The sequence below is a fragment of the Patagioenas fasciata genome, chromosome 6 (genome assembly GCF_037038585.1).
Source record: "Patagioenas fasciata isolate bPatFas1 chromosome 6, bPatFas1.hap1, whole genome shotgun sequence".
In the NCBI taxonomy this organism is placed as follows: domain Eukaryota; kingdom Metazoa; phylum Chordata; class Aves; order Columbiformes; family Columbidae; genus Patagioenas; species Patagioenas fasciata.
The window spans coordinates 23873383-23897518 of NC_092525.1; the positions used below are offsets into that span (position 1 = coordinate 23873383).

The following is a 24136-nucleotide window of genomic DNA, read 5'->3' on the forward strand; positions in this document are numbered from 1 at the left end:
TTAGTGCAACTCTTGCTGGAGCTGTAATTTCTCTGACCTACTCTTTGAAATTGATCTTTGAGGTTGAAATTAATCATATATCTTACCTTGCCTTTTGTTCACTGAGTGTAAATGAAGCCTGAGCAATTAAATGAAATAGATAATTCTATGTTGTAGCTGTCTGCGTTTTAACAAGGTGGCTTCTGCATTTGTATTGTAGTTCCTCAACTTTCAGAAGTCCTGAATTATTTAATAGAAAAGTATAGAAATTCTGCAGGCTCTGTACCAAAAACTGGTAGGCTGCAAGAGGAAGTATTTGCATGTGTATGTATTGTCTGATTTGCTTTGTGTTAGAAAAACTAATAAAAGATGAAACTTTTCCTCCATTCACATCTTAGCAATAAGCATGTATATCAATTTTTAGTTTGTTTCCTTGTGGACAAATTACTGGTCCACTACCTTTTCTGGACACTTAAAGAGGGGAATTTTATCTTAGTCTTCTGGTTTCTTAAACTGGATACCATCATTATGGTTTCCAAGGACTCTTCAGTAGTAGGGTAAAACTCTTTCAAGTTACATTTTCATTACTTGTTGATTATTTTTAGAGACAGTAGATTGTCTGTTACAAACCAGTAGGTGTATTTCTGGTGAAGTTTGTATAAAGCCAGTTTCTCAATTAGGCAGGTACCATTTAAAGAGATTAATCTCCTACCTAATTTTGAGGATTTTAAGAAAAAAATCCCAAACCTTTCAGAAATTCAGACTTTTTTTTTGTGTGTTGTCACTGGCGTAGAGTTCATTGCCTGGTGCAACTTCTTGGTTCTCCTTTCAGAATGATTTTTTTTTTTAGTCATTGTTTAGCTCACCACTGCTGTGAGGAGAGAAAACCCTGTGTGATTTCTTTGGTGAAAGTAGTAACGGCTGGGTTCTTTCTTGCCTTTCTGCTGTTCTACAGAGCTTGCAGAACAGCCTAAACCTGAATTCTGTTGTTTATTTCAGTCATTTTTATAAGGATTTTAAAGATACTTTTGAATTCTACTAAATGTAGGCATCATCTGAAATGTAGCATGGTGGCTTGTTAGTATGTTTTAACTGCAAGGATATGTTTTTTTTTCTCACCCCTTGAAACATCTATAACTGCTAAAGATGGTTATTGTGCAGAAGCAATTAGGAGGGAAGGGCTGAACTCTGTTTCCCTACCCTGGAATGGATCACACTGGAGTTCATGTGTTAGATAACGTGTGCAGCTGGAGGGTGCGAAAAAGTGATGCCATGTAGCTCTTGTGCAAAATTGCAAATTTTTATGTAGTTTCTTGTTTGGTGTATAGATTTCAGTTCTTGATTTGTGCTCAATTTTTTTCTTTTTTCCTATTTCAGACTGCCAATGGAAATGTGGAAGCAAAGGTGGTTTGTTTCTACAGGAGAAGAGACATATCGAGTACACTTATTGTATTGGCAGACAAACATGCAAGTAAGCTTGTTTGTGTCCAAATTGCTTCTACACAAAATTGCCAAACTTGGGGCAGAACTTTGATGCTTGTAACTGCAACAGCAATATTACTATTTTTAAATGTCTTATTCCTGTACACATCTTCAGGAAATTGCATTACTTGTTTAGCTGACTTCTCTTTCTCTCTCTCTCACCCCTTAAACCTTTTAAAACCTCATTTGGTGTATCACAGTATGTTTGGGATTAGAAGGGACCTCAAAAGATCATCCAGTCCAATCCTGCTACTGGAGCAGGAACGCCTAGGTGAGGTCACACAGGAACATGTCCAGGCGGGTTTTGAATATCTCCAGAGTAGGAGACTCCACAACCTCCCTGGGCAGCCTGTTCCAGTGCTCTGTTACCCTCACTGAGAAGAAGTTTTTTCTCAAATTTAAGTGGAACCTCTTGTGTTCCAGCTTGATCCCATTACCCCTTGTCTTATCATTGTTTGCCACCAAGAGGAGCCTAGCTCCATCCTCGTGACACTCACCCTTTATATATTTATAAACATTAATACGGTCACCCCTCAGTCTCCTCTTCTCCAAACTAAAGAGACCCAGCTCCCTCAGCCTTTCTTCATAAGGGAGGTGCTTCACTCCCTTAATCATCTTTGTTGCCCTACGCTGGACTTTATCCAGCAGTTCCTTGTCCTTCTTTAACTGAGGGGCCCAGAACTGGACACAATATTCCAGATGGGGTCTCACCAGGGTGGAGTAGAGGGGAAGGAGAACCTCTCTCGACCTACTAACCACCCCCCTTCTAATCTACCCCAGGATGCCATTGGCCTTCCTGGCCACAAGGACACAGTGCTGCCTCATGGTCATCCTGCTGTCCACCAGGACCCCCAGGCCCCTTTCCCCTACACTGCTCTCTAATATGTAATTTCCCAACCTATACTGGAACCTGGGGTTGTTCCTGCCCAGATGCAGGACTCTACACCTTCCCTTGTTAAATTTCATCAGGTTATTCCCCACCCAACTCTCCAGCCTGTCCAGGTCTCTGGATGGCAGCACAGCCTTCTGATGTGTCAGCCACTCCTCCCAGCTTAGTGTCATCAGCAAACTTGCTGTGTATGGTTTGTTTATCATGGTAAGGAGAGGACAGAAGTTTTCAGTTAGGGCTGAGTGAAGCCATCTTATTTGCTTCATAAAAGTGAATTTCTTGATTTTTGTCCTGAGAAAAAGTATTCTCCCTGTCTCATATTACTACTTATGAATTATTTGGTTTGGTTAGAAGATTAAAAAACCCTCAAACTGTCTTTATGAGTAAGTCAGATAGTCTGGTAACAGGAAACAGACTTGAAACATGGCGACCTTGAAACTTGGCTAGCAGGAATTGTCTTTGTATTTCAATGTTAGTAATATTTTTTGTAGTGACATAGATTTTGTCTGAACATGCTTAGTAAATACATCTTAAAAGCACTGAATTTTAGGACATCCTATCATTGTTTTGAATACTTCCAAGTCCTTTTGTTAAGGAAAAAAATAACATCTAGGCTGAGAGGAGACTTGAAAACCATAACTTTTTTTCAGTACTGTACCTTCTGATTTTTAAAAAAGTAAACATGAAGCTAAACTATCATAAAATTTAAGGGGTTGTTCACGCCACTTTATTTTGTCCTCCTTTGCATGTATGCCTAGAATAACTAATATATTTATTTTTATTATTTTATAGAATGTTGTGTTAACTTAAGTTGGCATGTGCTTCTCTGCCAATGAGGTTAGAGGCATGTGATATACCTGGCTGAGTAATGATGGAAGCCTCCTTCTGAAAAAAAGATTCAGTGTTACAGTTATCTTTCAATTGTAGAAATAGTTTTCAAATTCTAAAAGGTGTATACAAAACCCAGTTATATGTCAGTGGATGAGAAGTTTGCCTATATAAATCTGTAAGGCAAAATAATGCAAAAAAAATTTAGATAGTTTCAAGAAAAAAAAAGTACACAAGCTGAGAAGCTGCTGTGGGTCTGTGCATTCCAAACTCAGAAGGGGGTGAGCGTGGTGTATTCGCTGGCTCTCACAGGAGAATCCACCTCTGGAGGAGAAATAGTGCAACATATATCACGTCGTGGCCACTTTGCAGTGATTCCAGCCTCTTTGACTCCATTCTAGTTACTGGTGAAATTTGCTTAAAATTTATCAAGAAGCATGGACAGCCATATCAATCTGTGTAACTCAAGGTTTCCCTGTAGGCCCATACATAAATGAAAAAGAAGCATCAGATCTAGGCCTGTCAAAATTATGATTTAGCTGCCAAGCATCATTGTCTTTTAATGTACTTCTTGGTGTATGTATGAATATACTGTGATATATATGTCGTACGGATATACATAGTTGCACTGCTTGGGGATTGATTAAATCAGATATTCAGTTTTAACAATGAATGTAATGTCTTGCTGTGTTCTCAGGGCTGTACTGCTCTTGGGGAAAACATGTAGCAAAACCAGCACCTTGTTATTGATAAATTTGAATATTTTCTGTCATAGATTCAGGTCCAAGTAAGTCCCTCCGTTGCAACCATACCTCGGAAAAGAAGTTGTGTGGCATTGAGATTTGACTGTGTTGCAGAATTGTGGTAGCAGGCGATGCTTTTTGATATCTCTTCAGTGCAGCAGTACTCATTTTATCCAAGAATACTGAAGCTTAATAGAAGCTTCACTGTAAACAACGTGACTATTGATTCCTTCATCTGTGTCTTACTTCACTAGGGTTTAGTAAAGGAAGCAGGTAGGAATGATTCAAAGAAATGCATGTCTGAGGCTGAAAATGAAAAATATTTGAACCCATTTACATGCTGTTTGAACCTGCAAAGGCTGATTTCTTTTTGTGATAAGAAATTTAAGATTTCTTTCTACTGCAAACAGATAATTCATTGTTCATATGAATATGTGTTTGAAAAACAGGAAAATCCTTCTGTAGCACAATGCTATTAATAGAGCCACCAGAGAAAACTGAGGCTGTCCCTTAGTGTAAATTTCATTAGTAACTAACATTTTTTCCAGTGTATTTCTTTCTGGTGCAGAATAAAATTGCTACTAAATGACTTCCATTTATTTAGATAGATGTGCTGTTGTGTGGCTTCTGTGCTCCTTAAGGAAGGAGAAGAGAGTGAATTTAAGCTTTTGGACAGCTGCTAGTTCTTTATTCTGAAAAAAATAATATCTGCATGATACAATGAAATTAAATTTTGTGGATGTTAAGATTCTAGTACAGATACTCAACACTGTCACTGACTTTGAGTTCATTTCCATAAAGTCTCCTGTTGCCTCATTCTGATGCATTTGCAGTAGATGTACGTATCTGCATCGCTGATCTTTTAACTGCCTTTGTTCAGCTGATTAATGGAGCTTTCTGACTGCAGACGTTTCTGGATTCACACAGTCTTCTCTTTAAGATGCCTTTATTTTAGACCTACCGTTGAGATCAGTGCAGTGAGAGAACCAAATAATGGGAAGATAGGGCCAGAACAGGAACAGAAAAGTATATGTATATATATATATTTTTTTTCTTTTCCAATAAAGGAAGAAAAAATATGATTGTGAAATGAATGTTGCAAAGTTTAAAAAAGAAATTTAAAAGTGGTTACACCTTTGACTTGTATAATTCATCATATATCTGAAACAAACTAGTCTGAGACGTTGTCTTTTCTCGTAACTCTTTGTAAAGACAAATGAGTTGGAAACAACTTATTCTGTAGTTGGTGACTGTAAATTAGTACCTGATGTATGCAACCTGATTCTTGGATTTGATCTGTGATCTTACTATTTTTATCATATGATATAAAGCCTGTCTAGGCTGTCCTATAAATCTTTCAGCCTTATAATGGCTTCCATACATTGGTAGCACTTTTTATTCATAAGCCTCTTTAATCACCTCACAAATTATTCTGGGGAATTTTTCCACCTGTTTCTGAAATGAATGTGTATTGCCAATGGGAGACTATTTAGTGTTCTTGGCCAGAGACTTTGTAGTGGTTTAAGATATAATATTGTATGCAAACAAGATTGCAGGCAGAACTTGATGGAAGAGAAGTGAGAAAGTTAATTTACTCTTCAAGCTTCTGCTGTGTTTTCTCCCTCTATAGTTTCTATATAATGTCCTGAGTAGTTTTTTTGAATAATTAAGTAAATATTTCCAACAGCAGGACTACAACCTCCTGCCTCCCCTTTGAACCAGTCACCCCAAGCCACCTCTAGTTACCTGTCATCTGTCTTATGACCACAGTTTTTGCTTCATTAAAAACATCCTGATGTTGGTAGTGGTTGGGGAGCTGAGGAGTTGGTGCTGGCCGGTTTGGCAGGTTTATGGGGAACTGTCAACAGCCCATGTTTGGGTGCCAGGCACACATGGCAGCGTGGTTTTTCAAGTACCAAAGTTTCTAAAAATAAATGTCTTGCAGTGGTAGGCTGTCATTACTCAATCAGTCCATGAGTTGCATGAGACCTGGGTGCCTCAACAAGTAGGGGGTCTATTAAGTTTCTTTGTTTGTTTGTTTTTTAAATTTTAGAGTCTAAGTGCAGTTTGACAAGAGCTTCACAAATGAGTTCTTTATATTCATATTTATTCCATTCTGTTCCCCTTCTCCTCCATTTTCTCCTAACACCACACATGCAGATTTAAGAGGAGTCAAATTCATTAATCCACTAAGGACACTTTTGACTTTGTTGCTACTGAGAGGAGGAAACTGATTTTTCTCTTCTGGGGGTGGTACAGAGAGGAAAGATCAGCTAAGTGTCCAAACTAGTGTTTGTTTGTGCTGTGTGGGACCTGTAATAGTCGCCATGGCTGCAAAAGATGATCATGAGTTGTTTTTGGAAGGGATCGTAGTGGGATGTCTTGATAACAGGGCAAACTCCTTCTGAAGTCTCAAGTTGTAAGGATTTCTATTTGTTAAAACTTTCACCATATTTTCTATAGGTATGAATCAATGTATGTTTTTTGGAAGAGAGAAAATTAATGAGGATGAGGCTTAACATAGACCATTTGAAACTGGACCTGGAGAAAAAATGTGGTGGTCTGTTTTTCATTTCTTCAAATGCAACACTTTTATAATGTCCTTACGAGCTGCTTTAGTTGGGCTGTTAAAGCACCCAGAGTTTAAACTTTCTTCACTGCTGAAAGAAACTGTTGCACAGGTCAATAGCACTGTATCTAGTGCATTTCTAGTGTTTTGACCACATTTTTTTCCTTTTTTAGTTACATTTTGTTGTTAGTAATGCCACACTAACTAATTCTTCTGTTACTACAGTCTGTCTCCCAAGCTGGACACGGTGGTGTGCTCTCTAAACCTAATTTCTGGCTCTTGTTTGCCTGTGTGCATTTCTGAATTCTGCCGTGTAGCTACTTGTACGACACACAGAATGCAGAGAAAGGGCTGGTCCTTTCTACCTCTGATGTTGTAGAGCTCAGATGATTTATATCAAATTGCTGTTCTTTCTTGAGTCTAGCGAATATTGATGTTTAATTTTGCATCTCACACACCCATCATTTTAGATTACAATTACTGCCTCTTGGGTTTTTCCTGCCAACTCAAAGTTTACTCATTCTAATTATTTTTCCCCATATATGTTAACTTTCACATGAGTCTTGCTGTTTGTGTCCAACCTGCCTGTCTCTTGTTTCCAATATAAGTCATCTTCAGGCTTTGCTAATGTGCTGTTAATGATTCTGTCATCAAATATAAAATAATACTTAATCTAATACACTCCTTGCAGGATTCCACTGGCTACTTCTGCATAGCTGATATATTACTGTTTGTATTAAGACTAAATGTTTAGTTTTAAATCTGCATGAGCACATCTATCAAGCAGAGAGATTAATTTTGAATTAAGGCTTTGAGAGAACTGAAGTCCCAATATACTGTATCTACTGTATTCCCACACCACTTATTCTGCAGTACTGTCAAAAATGCAAGCACGTCTTTCTGAAAATATTTCTTACGTATTCTTAAGACATACATTTATATATTTTTAAGACCATGGTCCTTATTTCTCAGTGGCTACCATTCTTGAGGATGAAGTCTACTTCACTCAGAGCTTTGAGTGCTTCACATGCATGCCAGTGGAACGTAGATGTGCCAGACGGGCTTGTACTGGAACCTGAGGCTGGGCCAACCCCTGCTGCTGTTTAGAATCTGTCTTAAGTCTTCACTGGCTGCGCAGAACTGGTGTTAGTTATGGGTTTTGTCAAAGCCACTTTTGCATGACTTCAGGGAGACAGAAAGGGTCCCGTACTGGATCCAGCCCTGTATTCTCTCCTTCTCATGGTTCCAAATGCACGAGCCAGGTTCAGTCTTTTCAGTACTAAATCATGGCTGTGAAAGGGAGAGAAAATGCTTGTTTGTGTAGATTTTTTTGTTTGTTACTTCTTGGAATATTCCTACCTCTGTCTGCAGGAACTATGACAACTTTATGTCTTGGTGCGGGGGAGTTGTTTGTTACCTGTAGAAATGTCTGTCTTAAAAAAAAATCACGGCTTTTTGTTTTGAAAGGCTGTGCATAGCGGAGCTGGCATAAGAAGAAAATATGTGCTTCCCACCTTCTTTATTTTATTACGAAAGCTAGACACATAAATAAAATGCTGCCTGGAAGATGAGCCTAGCTGAAGGGATGGCTTCCTGACATTAGTTTGGTTGTGCTGGGTGGCTTCTTTTTGTTTGTAGATTTGATTGCCACATGGTGGTTAATATATTTTTTAATAAATGTAGTTTGTAAAAGCTCTTGGTTATTAAATACACTGAAGATATTAAGTATTTTAGCTTGCTCCTTGTAGCATTTTTCCCATGTTACACAGTGCACTACTCTCATTCTCCAAAAACTGTTTTAAGTGTAGCTGTGAATGTCTCTTCATTTGCACATCCTTCGGTTTTTAGGCAAGCTAGCTTGGAACTTGCTGACTTGTTTGTGGATTGCTGCTAGTATATTTATAGTGTAGGTCAGCAGCCACAATATTAGTTTTCAACTAAAACAGAATCTACTTCAGTAAATAGATTTCAGAACTATGAAACTGTGGCACAAATGTAAATTTGGTGCTCTAGTTCCTAGGCAAATATGAAAATGTAAGTGTATGCTGCTGTATCCTTAACAGCTCCTGGGCTATAAGAGCTAGTGCATGTTGCAGTCTGATTTAATTATGCTGCTGTTTTTTTCCTTCCTTGCTGGAGCAGCTTATCTGAGGGACGTGTAAACCACAGGTCTTTTTCCAGAACAGTAAAACAGTGATAAATTGTGGGGAACCTGAAGGAGATATAATTTTTTGTCACCCCCTTTGGCATAATGGTGGCCTATTTAAAACTAAATGCAGTGTTAATGTTTTATAAAATGGAAATGTCTGCTTTTTGTTTGCTTTGTTTGGGGATAACTATAAGGATTACAGTTAACTAATCTTAAGGGTATATAAATCATAACTGTGCCTGTATGTATTTCTGACTAGAAGTGTTTCTTGGCAACAACTATTGAATTAAGCTGCAGGCATAAGTCTACTCTTTTAGAGTACTGCTGCTGTAAAATTACAGTTTTACCATTCACGTATGAGACTTTACAGCTCATTCTGCTACAGTCTGGGAAACTTCTGCTGTGGTTTTGGAAAAGACAGTAACTGCCTTAATTTCTTAGGGCAGGAAAAAAAGTCTGTTTCCATTCACAGTCCTTCATTTTAGAGAGCCTTTGCAGCTGTCTTGGAGTATTTTGCCTTCTACAGCTTAATCTTGCATAATTGACAGGATGCTTGCTAATAATCACAAAACACACTAATAATTTGCTTCTTACAAGGAAAACGCCTGGAGATGTTTTTGATCAGTTATGTATCGGTGTGTATGTGGTTTCATATATTTACTTTGGAATTAATTTAAAAACTGGTTGAATGGAGACTGGATAGCTCAAAGCCAGAAGTGGTGGATCCTGACTGCAGAGTAAAGCAAGTTTCTGAAATGTGGGAGTACTGCAGTCAAACCCATCTGGTGCGGTAGGGCAGGGTGGGCTGCAAGACCGGCCTAAGGCACTTGGTTACATGCCAGTTAATCTTGCGACTGTGATCACCTGTCTGTGTTTGGGGTGAAGAGAATCAAATTTAGCACTAAATTAATAACCTTTTCAGTGGACATTTCCTGCAGAAGCTGTTGAGGTCGGGACAGGACAGCCTGATATCCTGAAAGAGGAGTAGAGTGTAAGATAGCTGATGCCCGGCAAAGTGGAAAGACTTTGCCTTTACTGCCTCACCCATCATGTGTCAGGTCCTTACTGATGGATTTTACGGTGCAGTGATGGTCTCCAAGAGCAGCTCCCTTCAGAGCTTGGATCTTGGGACCAGATCTGTGTGACTCCAGGTTGGTGCGCCAGTGTGACGTGTGTGTACCTGGAACGCTGTGATCCAAGTGGTGAATAAATACAATTCTTCACAGGCATAATTTAAAGGATCTATACTAGTTATCTGATTGTTCAGTTGGCTGAAATGTGAGGATTCAGATGTAGGTGACTCCGTCTAAATAACGTGTGTTATTTAGCAAAGGTTTTGGAGCAACTCATTCTGACTGTCTCAGAATCAATACTCGTACTGTTCTTGATCATCAGTTTTGTCTCTTTATAACTAGGAGAAATGGAAGAAGAGATGGAAAATCCAGAAATGGTTGATTTACCAGAGAAACAGAAGCATCAGCTACGACATCGTGAGTTGTTTCTCTCACGACAGCTGGAATCTCTGCCAGCCACACACATTAGGTAATGACTATTTTCTTCCACTGCTTTTTATTCTAAAACCTAATGGCATTAATATTATTCAAGTATTCTTCAATGTAAGTTTAAATTCTGTGAACAACTTCAGTAATACCATCTTGTGAATCACATGAGCATTTAAGATGTTTTTTCATGAAATGTGTTTCTCTTTTTTAGAGGCAAATGCAGCGTTACTCTGTTAAATGAGACAGAATCGCTTAAATCATATCTGGAACGGGAGGTATGAACCATTTTGTCAATTGTCAAGCTCGCCTAGTTTATTCTGGCACAATTTAGGATTGGTGGCTTTTCACAAGTCCTAAAAATAAGGTGGTTCTTTCCTTTCTACTTGTACAGGCAGTGACAGTGGGAAGCTTTAGGCTCCATACAATTTTCATTCTGATATAAGACACTGTGGATCTAGAGGCCAGACCTGTTGTTTATATCCTTGTGACAGAGCTGCCTTTCCTTGCATAAAGAGCCTCACTTGCTCATCAGCCTGGCAGTCTGAAAGTTCAAAACTGGAGGCTCATACCCCAGATGAGACAGGGTGGGAGATGGAGTAAATGTGAAGAGGGAGCAAGCCACCAAGCTGTATTTTTCTATATATTTGCTTTATCCTGAAATCCTACAGATTTATGTTAATATGGTTTAAGCTTGATCTCACCTCAGATATCTGAGGAGCTTAGTTCCCTGGTTTTTGAGTTCACTGTTGTCTACCTGTAGTCTTCATGTGCCACCACGGGCACTTAGCTCCTTCAATAAACTACTTGTCAGTTAACTTCCAAGTCCTGCAGAAATTTTTACAAACTGTTTAAATGTACCTTAAACTGAACACCTGAAATGGAATTTTGTTGCACTGCCAATCAGTATTCAGAATATAAATCTTGGTGTTTACTTTTTCAGATATTTTTGGATTTTAAAAACTAGGATTGTAAGTCTTTTAAACATATTCATACACCTTTAATTGTGGCTAGACCTCTGGCTGCCAGATGGATTAGACAGTCTTGGAATTTGACAATCTGGGAAGTAATTAGGAGATTAGCAAACAATTTCAGGATATTATTGTTTGAATACATCTGCAAGTGTTACATTTGCATCTGAAAACATTAGAATGTTATACAAGAAAGGAAATATTGTAATTTAAAAATAGGGTAATGGTCATTACTGGCACTTAAGAGACAAGGAGAAAACAGGTCATTTTTTGCAAGGATCATGCTGTAGTCTGTCTCACAGGCTTTCTTTTTAAATGCTTTTTTAGTTTTCTTTAGTATTTATTTAAGCGTAAGATTAATTTTAATCTGATACTCTAGTTCGAGAGAATTTTAAACAAAGCACAGGGATTAAATAGTCGGGTTTCTCTTTGGAATGTGAAACCAAAAACATGTCGAATCTGCTCAGGGCTGCCAAATGGCAGCGCATCAAACAAGGGCTGTTGTATTCAGAAATGCGTGTTACCAGCTTGCAGCCTAGGATATGCCAATTTGAAAGCAGAAGTTAATCAAACTGTAATTATTTTAGGTTTTCTAGTACCCAAATTTTAAGTGTAATAGTATTCATTCTCGATTGCTCCCAACACATTTTTGTAATCGCTAAAATTACAGGTACATTGAGACAGAGAAGGGAACTGACTTTTTCTGATCATGTAACAGCTCGGTTGCAGATGTAAGAATAGAAAGAGATTTCTCTTTTGTATCCTTTTGAACACTCAAAATGCAAGATGAGTGATGCAGGTTATTTTTAAAACTGAGCAGGCACACAGAGATTTCACAGAATGAGAGAGTTCCCTGAATGTGTCCTGTCACTTAGCACTGTATTTTGCTGTGGTGCAGACAAACTTGGACAGATGGTAAAGAAACCAAAAGCTCAGGAACACAAATGTGCTTGGGTGGAGGGTAGAGAGATTAAGAAAAGGAGATAGTTATTGCCTGGTGAATTCATAGCACTGGATGGTATTCTTTTGAATTGTTTCTTCTTTTTGTTTTTTTTTCTTTCTCAATCTGTTATTTGCTTTCATATATTATTTTTTTCTTTAACGTGGCTTCTTTCAACAAAGTCTTAAGCAGTTCTAGGGATTCTGTCATTTGATTTCTTGTATATTATGAGTACTAAAAGTAGTTTTTCAGCCCAAGGCTGTATGCCTCAAAGGAAGTTAAACATGCAGATAGGAGTTTTTAGGGAGATAGTAAGCATAGCAAAATTAGGTCAGTGTTATCTCTGTTCTCCTCCTTCCTCTTTCCATCATCTTCCTCAAGGAAGATTGCTCTGTTACGTTCAGAGCAGGAGCTGAAGTGGGACCAGCAGTGACTATTTCACTGTGCCTGCAAAATTGGGGTTGTAGCAGGAGTGAGGAGTAGGAGGAAAAGTTAAAAAAGCTATTGGAAACCCTGAATTTCCTGTAGATACTCAATTCCCAGGGAGATCAAGAGAAGGGCATAGCCAGTTATGGCAAAAGTGTTAGATTTCCCTCTTCTGCAGTAAACTGTTCTGTATGTACCATATATTTTACTGGTCTGCTAGGATATATCCAGAGGCTTGTGTGAATTTTGCGTGCTGGGTAGATGTCTGGCATTTTGATACCTTTTGGTACCCTCCCTGAAAAGAAAATGCTATATGGTTAAAATATACTGCCCTTCTTCACCTGAGCTGACATCAGTAAGTTTGCAAGCCGTAGTGAACTAACAGTTCTTTCTGTCCTGTACTTTCACTTTGAGTTCATTTTCTTTTTCCAGTCCTTCTGCAGTTTCTTGGGGTCTTTAGTTCTTGGCCGTAGCTACAGACAGCTTAGCGGCTTGGGTAGGGAAGCTCTGGGCGTATGTGTCTGTATAACACTTGGGAGAAGCAGAGAGTCATGGTTTAATTTTAACTCCTGGCAAGTCATTATAGTTTTTCCAAACATGTTGGGTGTTTTGTGGGATCTGAAATTAAGAGAAAACCTTCCTTTTTCTTCTCTGATGCAAGCTCAACACAGAGAATTTTGACAGATAAAATGAGGGGGATTTTGCAGAGCCGTGTCATTTCAGTGTGAATATCACTTCTTGTGAAACCCTTCTGAAAAATCATAGTGACAATCAAGAATTAAAGTGAGCTTCAGAGTATACAAGGATCTGCTGTGTTCCTTAGACTATAGTTTGCATTGGCACTAAATTGACATTTATTTATGTTTTCAGAAATCTCACTCAGTTTGCATTAGCCGATTTTCATGTTTCTATGTACAAAGATGGTAGAGGTATTGCACTGCCTCTGGGGATTACAGTCTAGCTTTTATTCACACTTGAGCCCCTAAGCTTCCATATTTTTCTCCGTTGGAGAGAAGAGACCAGAGGCTTTTAATTCTTTCGTTGAACCTGCTTAATATGAGACAGGGTATAAAAAGACAGCCTGAGAGTTTTAGAGAAGGATGGGGTTTATTTTGTGGAGAAAATGCATCATGATAATCTACGAAAGAGAAGCACTACATCATCTAACAGTCAAATACAATGGAAAAAAATGCTTCCATGATGAACGATTTTCCCTGATCAAGAAAGATTGTGTTAAGAAATCACCTGTAGAACTGGCCTTCCTTGGGGCCCACAGTGTTATTATGCTACAGTGTTTGGTTTGCATATTTGCTGGGCAAGGTGCCTGAAAAGCATTAGTGTTGCACTGCATATACTTTGTCCTACAGTTAGGTATTCTGGAGCTGGAACAAATAAAACACTCACTATATTTGTAACGTGGAAGCTTTTGAGACAAAAGCTTTTCCTATGTTTTATTTATGTAACAATGCATTCTCAAAATATTGTAATCTCTTGAACTTTGTCTACGTCAGGGAGCAAGAGATGCAAATTTCTTTACACAGCCATAATATGAATGAGTTTTCATATACTCTGAAGCTCCCTTGCAGTGGTAGGTTGGTGTAGATCAACCCTGGTGCCTGTCGGAGTAGGAATCAATTCTGTCAAAAATGTCATTCATTTAGGATGCAGCCAAATTCCATGACCCCAAACCCAAGCACAGACAGCTTTTCCAACTGACTTGGCTGGGTGTTGGAATAGTGTTTAGCCACATGTTAGCTATGACTTTAACCTGTTCTGGTGGTATAACAAGAGATCATTCCTGCCCTTTGAGTTCATGCTTTTGCAATGGGAAAACAGGAGGTTTTCTGCTGGAGGAGATGGATGTGAGTTCCTTTCTTGCCTCTTGTGCTCTGTAGGTGATACATTCTGTGCAGCAGTTTTTCTCAGGTAGCAAAGCAGGTTTGGCTGGCTTTCTTGGCACTTTCCTGACTTTTTTCCTTCTCTTCCATAGACATTGATCTCTTCCCAGAAAAATGCTGGGTTTTGTTAAAATTGGAGCAGAAGTTACCATGTGTAACACTCTTAAATGCTGTAATTGGATGCTGGATGCATTAGGCATGTAAAGAAAACACAGGAGACCTTACCTCCATGACATCAGTCTTAGATTAATATATGTAAGGTGCAGTGCGGGGGAACAGGACTAGTATATACCTTTGAAGCCTCAGCCCACAGAATTTTTGCCATGTTACTGGGGAAATTCACAGTGATTCTTCCTTTTTTGAGCTTTGTATGACAGATTGGGAGACTCTCTTTTCCCTTGCCACCTCTTCATGAAGATGTACAGGGCTTGAAACTGATGCTGTTTTTTTCCTAATTTTTGTTGCATGCTGTTGCACTTACAAATATAGGGAAAGTGAAAATGAGATGAGCATGAAATTAGATGTATTTAAACAGAGTGCCTGCTGTTGACACAGAAATATGGGGAAAATAAGCCAGAAACCCAATATGTGAAAAGGTGCATTGCACATTCTGTGTTTCTGTTCAGAAACACTTCTCTTTCCTGGTGACGGTGTTGCTGTGGATGGAGGTTACAGAAAATCTGTTATTTCATGTCCTGCCAGGGCTCTCTTCCTGCCCCATACCCCACACTGTACTTTGGTGGAGCACACCTGGTCTCTGATGTGTCACTCAGTAGCTATAGCGAAGTACTTATCCATGCAGAAAAGTTTAGTTATACAGTGCAGTTTTGAGTAGTTAAAGTTTTGACTGTTTTCTTTCTCCACCCTGGCAGGACATTTGCATTCTGGTATGACTTCTTGCTTTAATTTTACACACCCAGGTAACAGAAGCCAAGAGACTATTTTAGCCTTTTTCTCATCTACTTGAACAAAAGCAACAAACTAATGTATTACCACCTGCAGCTAATTTACCGCTGCTGCCGCCAAATCTGCTGCCCCTCTCCCAATAATGAGTAGAAAGAAATGTGACGATTTAAGCTTAGATGGTAGTGGACAAGAAGTTGGTCATCAGCGCATCCCTGTGATCAGGAAAACCAAACCCAGCCAGGTCTATATTAGCAGGGGTGTAGTGAGCAGGAGGAAAGGATTCATCTCCCCAGCTCATCACTTGTGGGACCACTTCTGGAGTGCTGTGTCCAGCTTTGGGCCTCCCAGCATGAGAAAGACATGGACGTACTGGAGCAAATCCAGCAGAGGCCCCAGAGGTTGTCTGGGCCTTCATGTATGTCTCTGTGGGGTGTTTCATTGATAGAGCTGTAACACTGAAGTTACACTTTAGTTTCTATCAGTGTTTTTGTGTGGATATGTGACTAACATCTAGTACTGCTGTTTTGATGCATGGAAAAGTGCGACTTTGTGTTCTGAAATAGCTGATATTACTAAAAATTATGTCCTGGCCATTTTGAGCCTTGTTTGTGCAAGAGGAGCTTTGTTCACTTCAAATTCAAAGACCATGTATTAAGGGAACAGCTGCTTTCGAGGAGAGCTGTTACACTTATAATACAGATGAAAGTGGCACCATTTAACGTAGACTTTTAAAATGGGTGGTTCATTTATTGTTTGTTCACTCAGCTTTAAAATATATATAGGTAATAAAACCAAATGTAAAATGTAAATGCTTGCTAGTATGTGTGCAAAGCTGGATGTAAGTCTAATAATACTCTTTTCTTTTTTTGTCTCACTTTATTTTTAGGATTTCTTCTTTTATTCACTAGTATATGATCCTCAACAAAAGACCCTACTTGCTGATAAAGGAGAGATTCGAGTTGGAAACAGATACCAGGCAGATATAACAGACTTACTAAAAGAGGGTAATTTCCATAACTTATTTAATTTGTCAAGAGGCCATGGCAAATATGGCCACTGTTATGTGTGCAGTGTGCATAGGTGAGGGAGGTGGAGGTTTCTACTGCCAGGCCGTGCATACGGTGCTGTCCTGGTTTGCTGGTGACTGAAGCTGTTGCTCATTGAATGCAGTTAGTTATGTCTCAAACCAGCCTTTAAGTGGGCATTTGTCCAAATCATAAAACTTGTTGAAACAAATTGAATTAATTGGCTCTCTCAGGGCTTGTGCTCTTTTTATTGAGAGATTTCAGAGTTTCCATGGGAAACACAAATTCCCATCCTGTCTGTGAAGCCTTTTGTGTTTTCAATCAATCTTCACTCCCCTATAGGAGCCCCTCCCAAATTACTGCCAATTAAATGCTGTCTCCCCTCATCAATTTGCCCATTATTGCTGGGTGCCTTTTCCTCAGAGCTCTGTCCCCATTCCTAGCATTGGCTGCCAGCCTGGGCTTCTCACCTGCGGAACAGGCAGGAGGATTCTGTGCCCAAATGTGCTGCCAGACCTCAGCCTGCCCACGCTTTGTCATGGAGCGGTGGGACCATGAGGGCCTCAGCCCAAGGGAAAGGGAGCAGTAACAATGACTGATACCATTTACCAAGTGCTAATTAACTTTAGATTTGTCTTTGCACTAGCCTACAGATCCAAAAGTGGGTGGAAAAACTGAGAGGGATGGGGCTTATTGGCATCTAATTGCTCCTTGCTCAGATAACACACAGTGAGAGGTCTGTCGGTAGGCTTCTCCTAAGAGAGCAGGAGTTCTGACCAATGTTGGGAGAACCTTCTCCAGACCACATGGGCAGAGATATGAAAGCAATAAGATGCTTCTGGATTTGCTTAGGAGCTTTGCTGATGCTGGTAGCCTTCTGTTAAAATGGGCAAACAAATTGGTCAGGGCTCTTGTTTAATTTGTCTATGAAACTGGTATTTATTCAGGAGCTGGGCAAATCTCCCAAGAGAGGATGAACTAATTTGAAAGGCATTCGCTTCCCTCAGTGGGCCAACACAGGGTGTTAGAGAAGGATAATCTCCAGATGTTTCAAAGGCAGCAGAAAAAAGAAGAAAAAGTTTCAGTAGCTCCTGTATTTTTCCAGGGTATTTTGGTTTGTGTAGTCAGGAAAATAAAAGCAGGAGTCTGCAGTGTCAAACCAGCTACTCTTGGCCTGCTCAGAGCAGCTGGGACTGGGACTGTTTTCCTGGAACTGCTGCAAGATAAAGGAGAAAAAGAGAAACTGGGGAAAGGGACTAAAGAGAGACTTGTTGAGGTGGGAGAAGGATCTCCTCTGTTTCCCATGACATGTCCTTCAGTTCTTCACAATCTGATTGCTCAATTCAGATGAGCTGTGTTGCTGTGTCTGTTGAGCTGAATTTGTTACAGACAAATGACTGAATGAAATTTTCGCAGTGGCTTGTTAGGCAGAGTAACTGAGATGGGTTAGCAGTTAAGTTATTGTGAGATAAAAGAATCTAGAATGTTTATTTCTTTTCGAATGGTTATACCGGACATTTCTAATTTGTTTTTCAATCAGGTGAGGATGATGGAAGAGATCAGTCAAAACTTGAAACAAAAGTTTGGGAGGCCTTTAACCCGCTAGTAGACAAACAGATAGACCAGTTCTTGGTGGTAGCACGGTAAGAGCACTTTACCTCTTCCTTGGACAAGCAAATTTTTATAACTCTTCTTTTCTGAGTACTTTTTGTGTTCTTTTTACTTTACTAGTATTTGGTTGCTTTATTCATCTGCTCCATTTTGAAATGATGAACATTTTACGTGCCTTCCTGGGAACTGCGTGGCCTTAGGAACAGCTACTCAGATTTGCAACTTTCAGTTAATCACTTTTATAAAAGAAAAGTCACTGGCGTGTAAAAACTATCCTGTAATTGGTGATGCTTTTCAAATTCTTTGGCTAGCATGTGGAAGGCTTAGTGAACTAAATTCTTGACAATTTATTACTCTGTCCATTTTTTCCCATTTTCAAATCCACTGACGTTTTAGCATTCATTAATAGCTTGGTAAGAAGTCTGGCAAAGTGTTTTTGATGGAGTATGGATGCTTTCTTGTGCCTAGATTCCAATAAGTAGGCACAATAAAGTAAAACCCTGCAAATCTATACAGATGGTGAAATTTGTGCTTTTATTTAAGCCCAAAGCAATCTTCGTTGATCAACTTTTGCTTTTGAAAATGTTCAATAACATTTGAATTGGGATGCATTTATATGAACAGAAGCCTATACTAAATTTTAGGCTCTCATAGCAATGAGTGACTGAACAATTTGGAAAAAAAGAAAAAAGGCAACGCTCTCCAAATTCTCTGTATTTTCAGTAAGTTTGTAGGACTGTGTGGGGGAAAGTGGTATGAGTAGATAGATAGGTGGACCTTTTGATGTTTTTAGTCAGTGGAGCAAGTTATCATTGGTTATGGCTAGGAAGGACAAAGCGTGTAAAGTTACAAGCTGCTAGTAGTATCTAGTTTGCTAGTCATGAGAGTTCTGCTTATTGGCCAGTCTGACAGACGTGGATCTTGACTCACAGGGCTGCCTGAATTAGGCCTGGTTCTGTCAGCCTTCTGGTTCTTCTTTTCTCCCTCTTGAGTTATCATGCTTTGAATTTCCTCCTGAGCTTCCCTGAGCGTGCATTGCTGTGCCCGTTGTGGGGTGAGTTCTTGGGATGCTCCCCAGAGAGGCAATACTAGAGCTTGTGTGAAAGACTCTGTTAACAGGGAGGCAAGAGTGAAATTAGCTTGGTTAAGATAAAAAAATCTTAACTGCTGGCCATATTGAAGAAAAATCTCACAGCTGGGAATCCATTAATACATTTTTGCCTGTGGTAAAACATGTGCTTTTTGTAGTATAGCCCTTTTTAAGGTTCATAAATTTCATAGTGTTCTGGCTACACTAAAGAATCACCATAAAATTTAAGGTCCTGGAAGTTTCACTGTGCTGCTTACACAGTATATTGCTGTTTCCTTTGACCTGTGCCAATAGTAAGGTCGAACTGGCTGAACTAAGTGATTTATGTGCAACAGATTCATTCTACTCGATCAGATGGACATAGAGAAGTAGATGAAAGTGGGGAGAGGATAATCTCCACCAGCGATGCGGAATAAACAGAGGAAGGAGTGATGGGGAGAGCTGGGATATCTCCAGCAAAGGGGATTCCTGCTTCTTAAGGGGCCTTTCTTGACAAGGCTGCAGTTTCACAGTTGGCTCTAACCAAGTGAAGTACAGGACACCACGGAAAAACTAAGAGCTTTGTTTTCTGGGTTAGTTTTCATCAGGATGGATTCAAATTGCCGCTCAGCCACGGAGCACTCTGGTGTCAGGAAGACCCCCACGGGAAGTGAGAAGGCGGCAGCGCCCGGGCGGATGAGGGTTTGCATGTGGGTTGGTTTAGAGTGGCCGTAGAGCTGATTTGTGGTGGGGCTTTCCACCTTGCGTAGGCTTTTGGTGGGAAAGCTGTTTTTATTAATAGTAATTCTTTCTGGCTCTTCACCGCTGCTCACTGGATTTGCTGATACAGCTGCCTGAAGGTGTGTGCTGTAAGAGCAATCATTGAAAAGATCAGTATAAAAACTGCTTCTGTCGGGAATCAGCAAAGTGATCCAGTTTATGATTAGACAACACATACACAAGTGTCAGTTCAGGTAAAGCTGGGGATTCAGGAGTTGAGGAGCAGGGATGGAGATAAGGACTGGGAGGCTGGGGAGAGGGCGAAGTGTGAATTGCCACAGAAACTCAGGTGAAGGAGGCTGGTTTGGATTTTGACCAAAATCAGATATTTGACAACTACTGCTTAAGCATTTACTTTTCCTACTCCTGCACTGCTTGGCACTAGTGTGTTTGTCTCTCTGCACTCAACTAGTTTGTGGAAGTGATGCGAGTGGAGGAAAAGAAAAAAAAAAAGCTTTTTTTTTGTTGTTGTAGTTGCTCAGAGGAGCTCAGCCCCAGTTCACTGTGCAGGAGCACAAAAGTTTCACCCATGTGGTGTAGCGAGCAGCAAGGGGAGTAGGAATTGCTGCAACTGAGGTTCCTGTTAAAGGTTTCTCTGACTAATTACATTAGGGATGAAGTGAGGATCATAGGGATTGTGGCCTCAGATGCAGGAATTGCTGGAAGTATTTGAGAATTGCTGTAGTCTTTTGCAGGCTATATAATCTATATGTATTATACAATATTAAGTTGTAAAATAAAGATGTTTTTTAATTTTACTGAAAGTTTTAGAAAAATGTTTGCATTACTGCATGTTTTTTTTTTCTGCCTGGGCTTGGCACCTGTCTCTGTACCTTTGGACAATGCCATGCTGCTCTTGCCGTTGTGGAAGAGACTTGTGCCATTCATAAAGCTCACTTGCACTCAGTTTTTGTTAAAGATGAAGTCTGAGAGATAAGGGATAAAAGAGGAGTTGAGAACTCCCTGGTTGTGATCCTTGAGCCTTTCACTGTTTACCCTCCTCCACCTAAGCCTCTTCAGTCATGTGAACTGAGTAAAGCGTTCATAATAACAGACCACATCTAAAGAGAACAGTCTCTGGCGCAGAACTAGCGCCAAACCATGTAATCTTGTTACTGAGAAATGGAGTCTGCAGATCTCAAAAAGTGTTGGCTGGGTGTTTATATTTACACTTGCTTTGCATGCAAAGTTAACGCTCCGTGTAATTTCTTTCAGGTCTGTTGGTACGTTTGCCCGAGCACTCGATTGCAGTAGTTCAGTCAGACAGCCGAGTTTGCACATGAGCGCTGCAGCAGCCTCTCGGGACATCACGCTGGTAAGGTTTTTTTAAGAGGACTTTAAGTTTTGGAGAGATGCAAAATAATCACCTCAGCAATAACAGTTGGCAAAGAGAGAGGGGCAGATGGATTATAATTGTGGCCTGCTGTGAAGCAGATCATGTCTTTATAAAGGAACCCTTGATTTACATATGAAGTAACTTTTTTTTGGTCTTGTGCCTCCTATAATCCATCATGGATAATTCTAGGAGATAATTTTTTTAAAACTTCTTTATTAAAATGTTTTGATGACATGCTTCACTAGCCCATCTCTTGCATGGCTTAGTAGCTGTCGTGAGAAGAATACAAATGATTATCTGCCTGTCTGCAATGTTCTAATGCCAGAATGACACTCCTCATCACTTCCCCAACACCAGACTATCTCTGGCGTCCTTGGGCAAGATTGTCTGGGGCAAAAACTTGTGGTCAGATAAGAAATTTCTGTTGATCCAGTTCTACTCTTTGACAAGTTCTATTTTAGAGTACCTGAGGAGTGGTGACATCGTTAATATTTTATAATAATAAACAATTCTGACTAGACAGAGGAAAAGGAAAACTTGGACTTCTATGCCAGAGAAAGTTTAATGAAAATTTGAATAAAATTTATGAAGTCTCCAGAGAACTGTTATCAAGGCCTCACCTCATAACTAGAAAAATGTGTAATCATATATAGAACAAATTCTGGGATAGAACACTGTAGATTAATTATGCACATGCACAAAACTAGTATGATGAAAGGCAAATAACATCCTGACTAAAACTACAGAAATGGGGAAATAAAGCCAAACTTTCAGTTATTAATACCAATTCCTCCCTTGCAAAGTGTTGTCAGCCCTTTTAAATCACACATTGCAGACAATCGTAGCTCAGCTTTCTGAGGACTAATTGCACCTGGGAGTAATTATTTTTTCCTGCTCAGCTATGATGTATGGCTTGGCGTGAATCTTTCTTAGGAGACTCTGTGTGTTGCTCTTCTTAAATATTTTATGTATTTTTTGTGGATTATTTGACAAAGAAAGTGCCTGGCTAAGTTTGTGACAAAATATGCCCTCGAACCTACAGTACTTACTGCAAGGGCTCATGTTCCACAAATTCCGGTGGTGGTAGTGAACCTTAGACTTGTACACTGACAACTACAGTGAGTCTGAGGTTGAAGCAAGTTTTTACTGACTTTGTGTTAGGTATAGGATACTGCACCCTCAAATCTCAGTGCAGAGTTTTTGTTATTGCTGTTTCACTGTTTAGAGTTTTTCTCCCCCTAGATGCTTGTCCTTACATTTGTCTTTCTCTTTTACAACCATGTAGTTCCATGCTATGGACACTTTGCACAAAAATGTCTATGACATTTCCAAGGCAATCTCTGCGCTTGTGCCACAAGGTGGGCCAGTCCTGTGCAGAGATGAGATGGAGGAGTGGTCTGCTTCAGAGGCAAACCTCTTTGAGGAAGCACTAGAAAAATATGGAAAAGATTTCACTGACATTCAGCAAGATTTTGTAAGTACATAAAATGAGGGTCCACATGGTGACCAGCTCTGATCGCTGACAGAGCTGGTTTACAGCTTGTCTAAACTGTGCTGTTTTTCTTCATGTTGAAGAAGAGGGCTTTGAACTGGAGCATGTGTCTTGCTGTAAATTGGGGAAAGGCAGACCTCATACTGATGACAGCCTGTTCTACAGGCAGAATTTCAAATCACAGATGATAGCTTTTCCTTTAGAGACGTTAATTTAAAATCATCTGCTCTGCTATTGCTGAGGGAGGATTTAGGAAACTGTTGTGACAGCCTAGCTGCTGTAGATTAATTTGTTTGAAGGAGAATAAATACTGGGCCTTCTGAAACGTGAAAATTTAGTCACTTATAATGTGAGTTCAAAAAGGACCTTTCGAAAGTTTTTAAAAGGAATCTCAGGCATCCAGGGGAGGTGTCCTGTGTTTTGGCCAAAGCTCCACCCTAGGTGCTCAACCTGCAGATTGACTGGAGCACTGTAGAGAGAGACAGAATTCACTGTGTCGCTATTTGAGTCTTCAGGAACAAAACAAGTAGATTCAGTGTTGCTTGTCCCGTGCGCTAATCTGTTAGACAGAGGGACTTGGAAAAAGCACAACATTCTCTGTGGTTCTGCTTGAAATCCCTTTGCTTGTTATGTAGAGACTGGACCTGGCAGGGTGCAATTCTATTAGGAATTACTACTTTTTTTTTTTTTTAATTGGCCAGTTCCATAGAAGCCAAGCAAATCAGAGCTGTGATACAATAGTTGTGTCTCTTGCTCCAGTCTTTGTGGCCTGAGCAGAGAGGGTTGGAGCCAGTGGGCTCTCTTCAGTGATTTACTGCAGAGCCAATGCGGCATGAAGATTTACCTGTAACCTGCTCCGTTTCTACACTGACAGCACTATTTTTAGAAAGGGCATTTAATTTAACATGGGTCCCGTGTGCATCTAATGCCCTTAGGAGATTCAAACGCTGTCTTTTTTTTGGTTAGGAGGCTTAATAGTAGCAAGAGTGCTCTAAACTGTCAAAGGAATCCTGTGAATCTCAGTGAGGCTGTGTGCCAGGTCCCTGTAATGACTGCTGCTTTTCCTTTCTGTCCCCAGCTCCCATGGAAGTCCTTAACAAGCATAATAGAATATTACTATATGTGGAAAACTACAGACAGATACGTTCAACAGGTAAGAGAGTCAGAATCACCACTTTCATTCTAACAAAGGATTTTTCTTGCCTTTGAAACTAAACATTGTTGCTTTATTCTCCCTCTTGGGGTTCAGTCTTTCCAATAGGTGGGTTCTCTAATGATCTGAAGCACCAAAAAAATCTCTTGTCACTAAACTCAGCAGCTGTTCCATAGATACAAACATGTAGAATTGGCATGTGTGCTTTCTTTTAATGTTTGCTGCTATTTTATTTGTTTGAGGCTTTCAAATGTCTATTTTGGAACTCAGCAGTTTAAGGAAAGGAATATGGTTTATTTCTGCCTGTAGACAGAGTTCGAGGTCAGCATGAAGTTCAATTTCAGCTTTTGTTTGGGGGGTGGGCAGTTGGTGTACAACAGGCACCTGTGCT

General features: G+C 39.8%; 1 protein-coding gene across 4 annotated transcripts in view; it reads left to right on the forward strand.

Annotated features, from left to right (window-relative positions):
* Positions 1-24136, forward strand: part of MTA1 (metastasis associated 1) — an 83923-nt gene that overhangs the window by 19595 nt on the left and 40192 nt on the right. For all 4 annotated transcript variants that reach the window (XM_071810271.1, XM_065841685.2, XM_065841682.2 and 1 more), the window contains exons 3-10: positions 1357-1450; positions 10055-10181; positions 10353-10416; positions 16166-16283; positions 17845-17947; positions 20980-21079; positions 22386-22574; positions 23671-23745. In XM_071810271.1, the coding sequence (XP_071666372.1) occupies positions 1357-1450; positions 10055-10181; positions 10353-10416; positions 16166-16283; positions 17845-17947; positions 20980-21079; positions 22386-22574; positions 23671-23745 (870 nt within the window). The remainder of the gene's footprint in view (positions 1-1356; positions 1451-10054; positions 10182-10352; positions 10417-16165; positions 16284-17844; positions 17948-20979; positions 21080-22385; positions 22575-23670; positions 23746-24136) is intronic.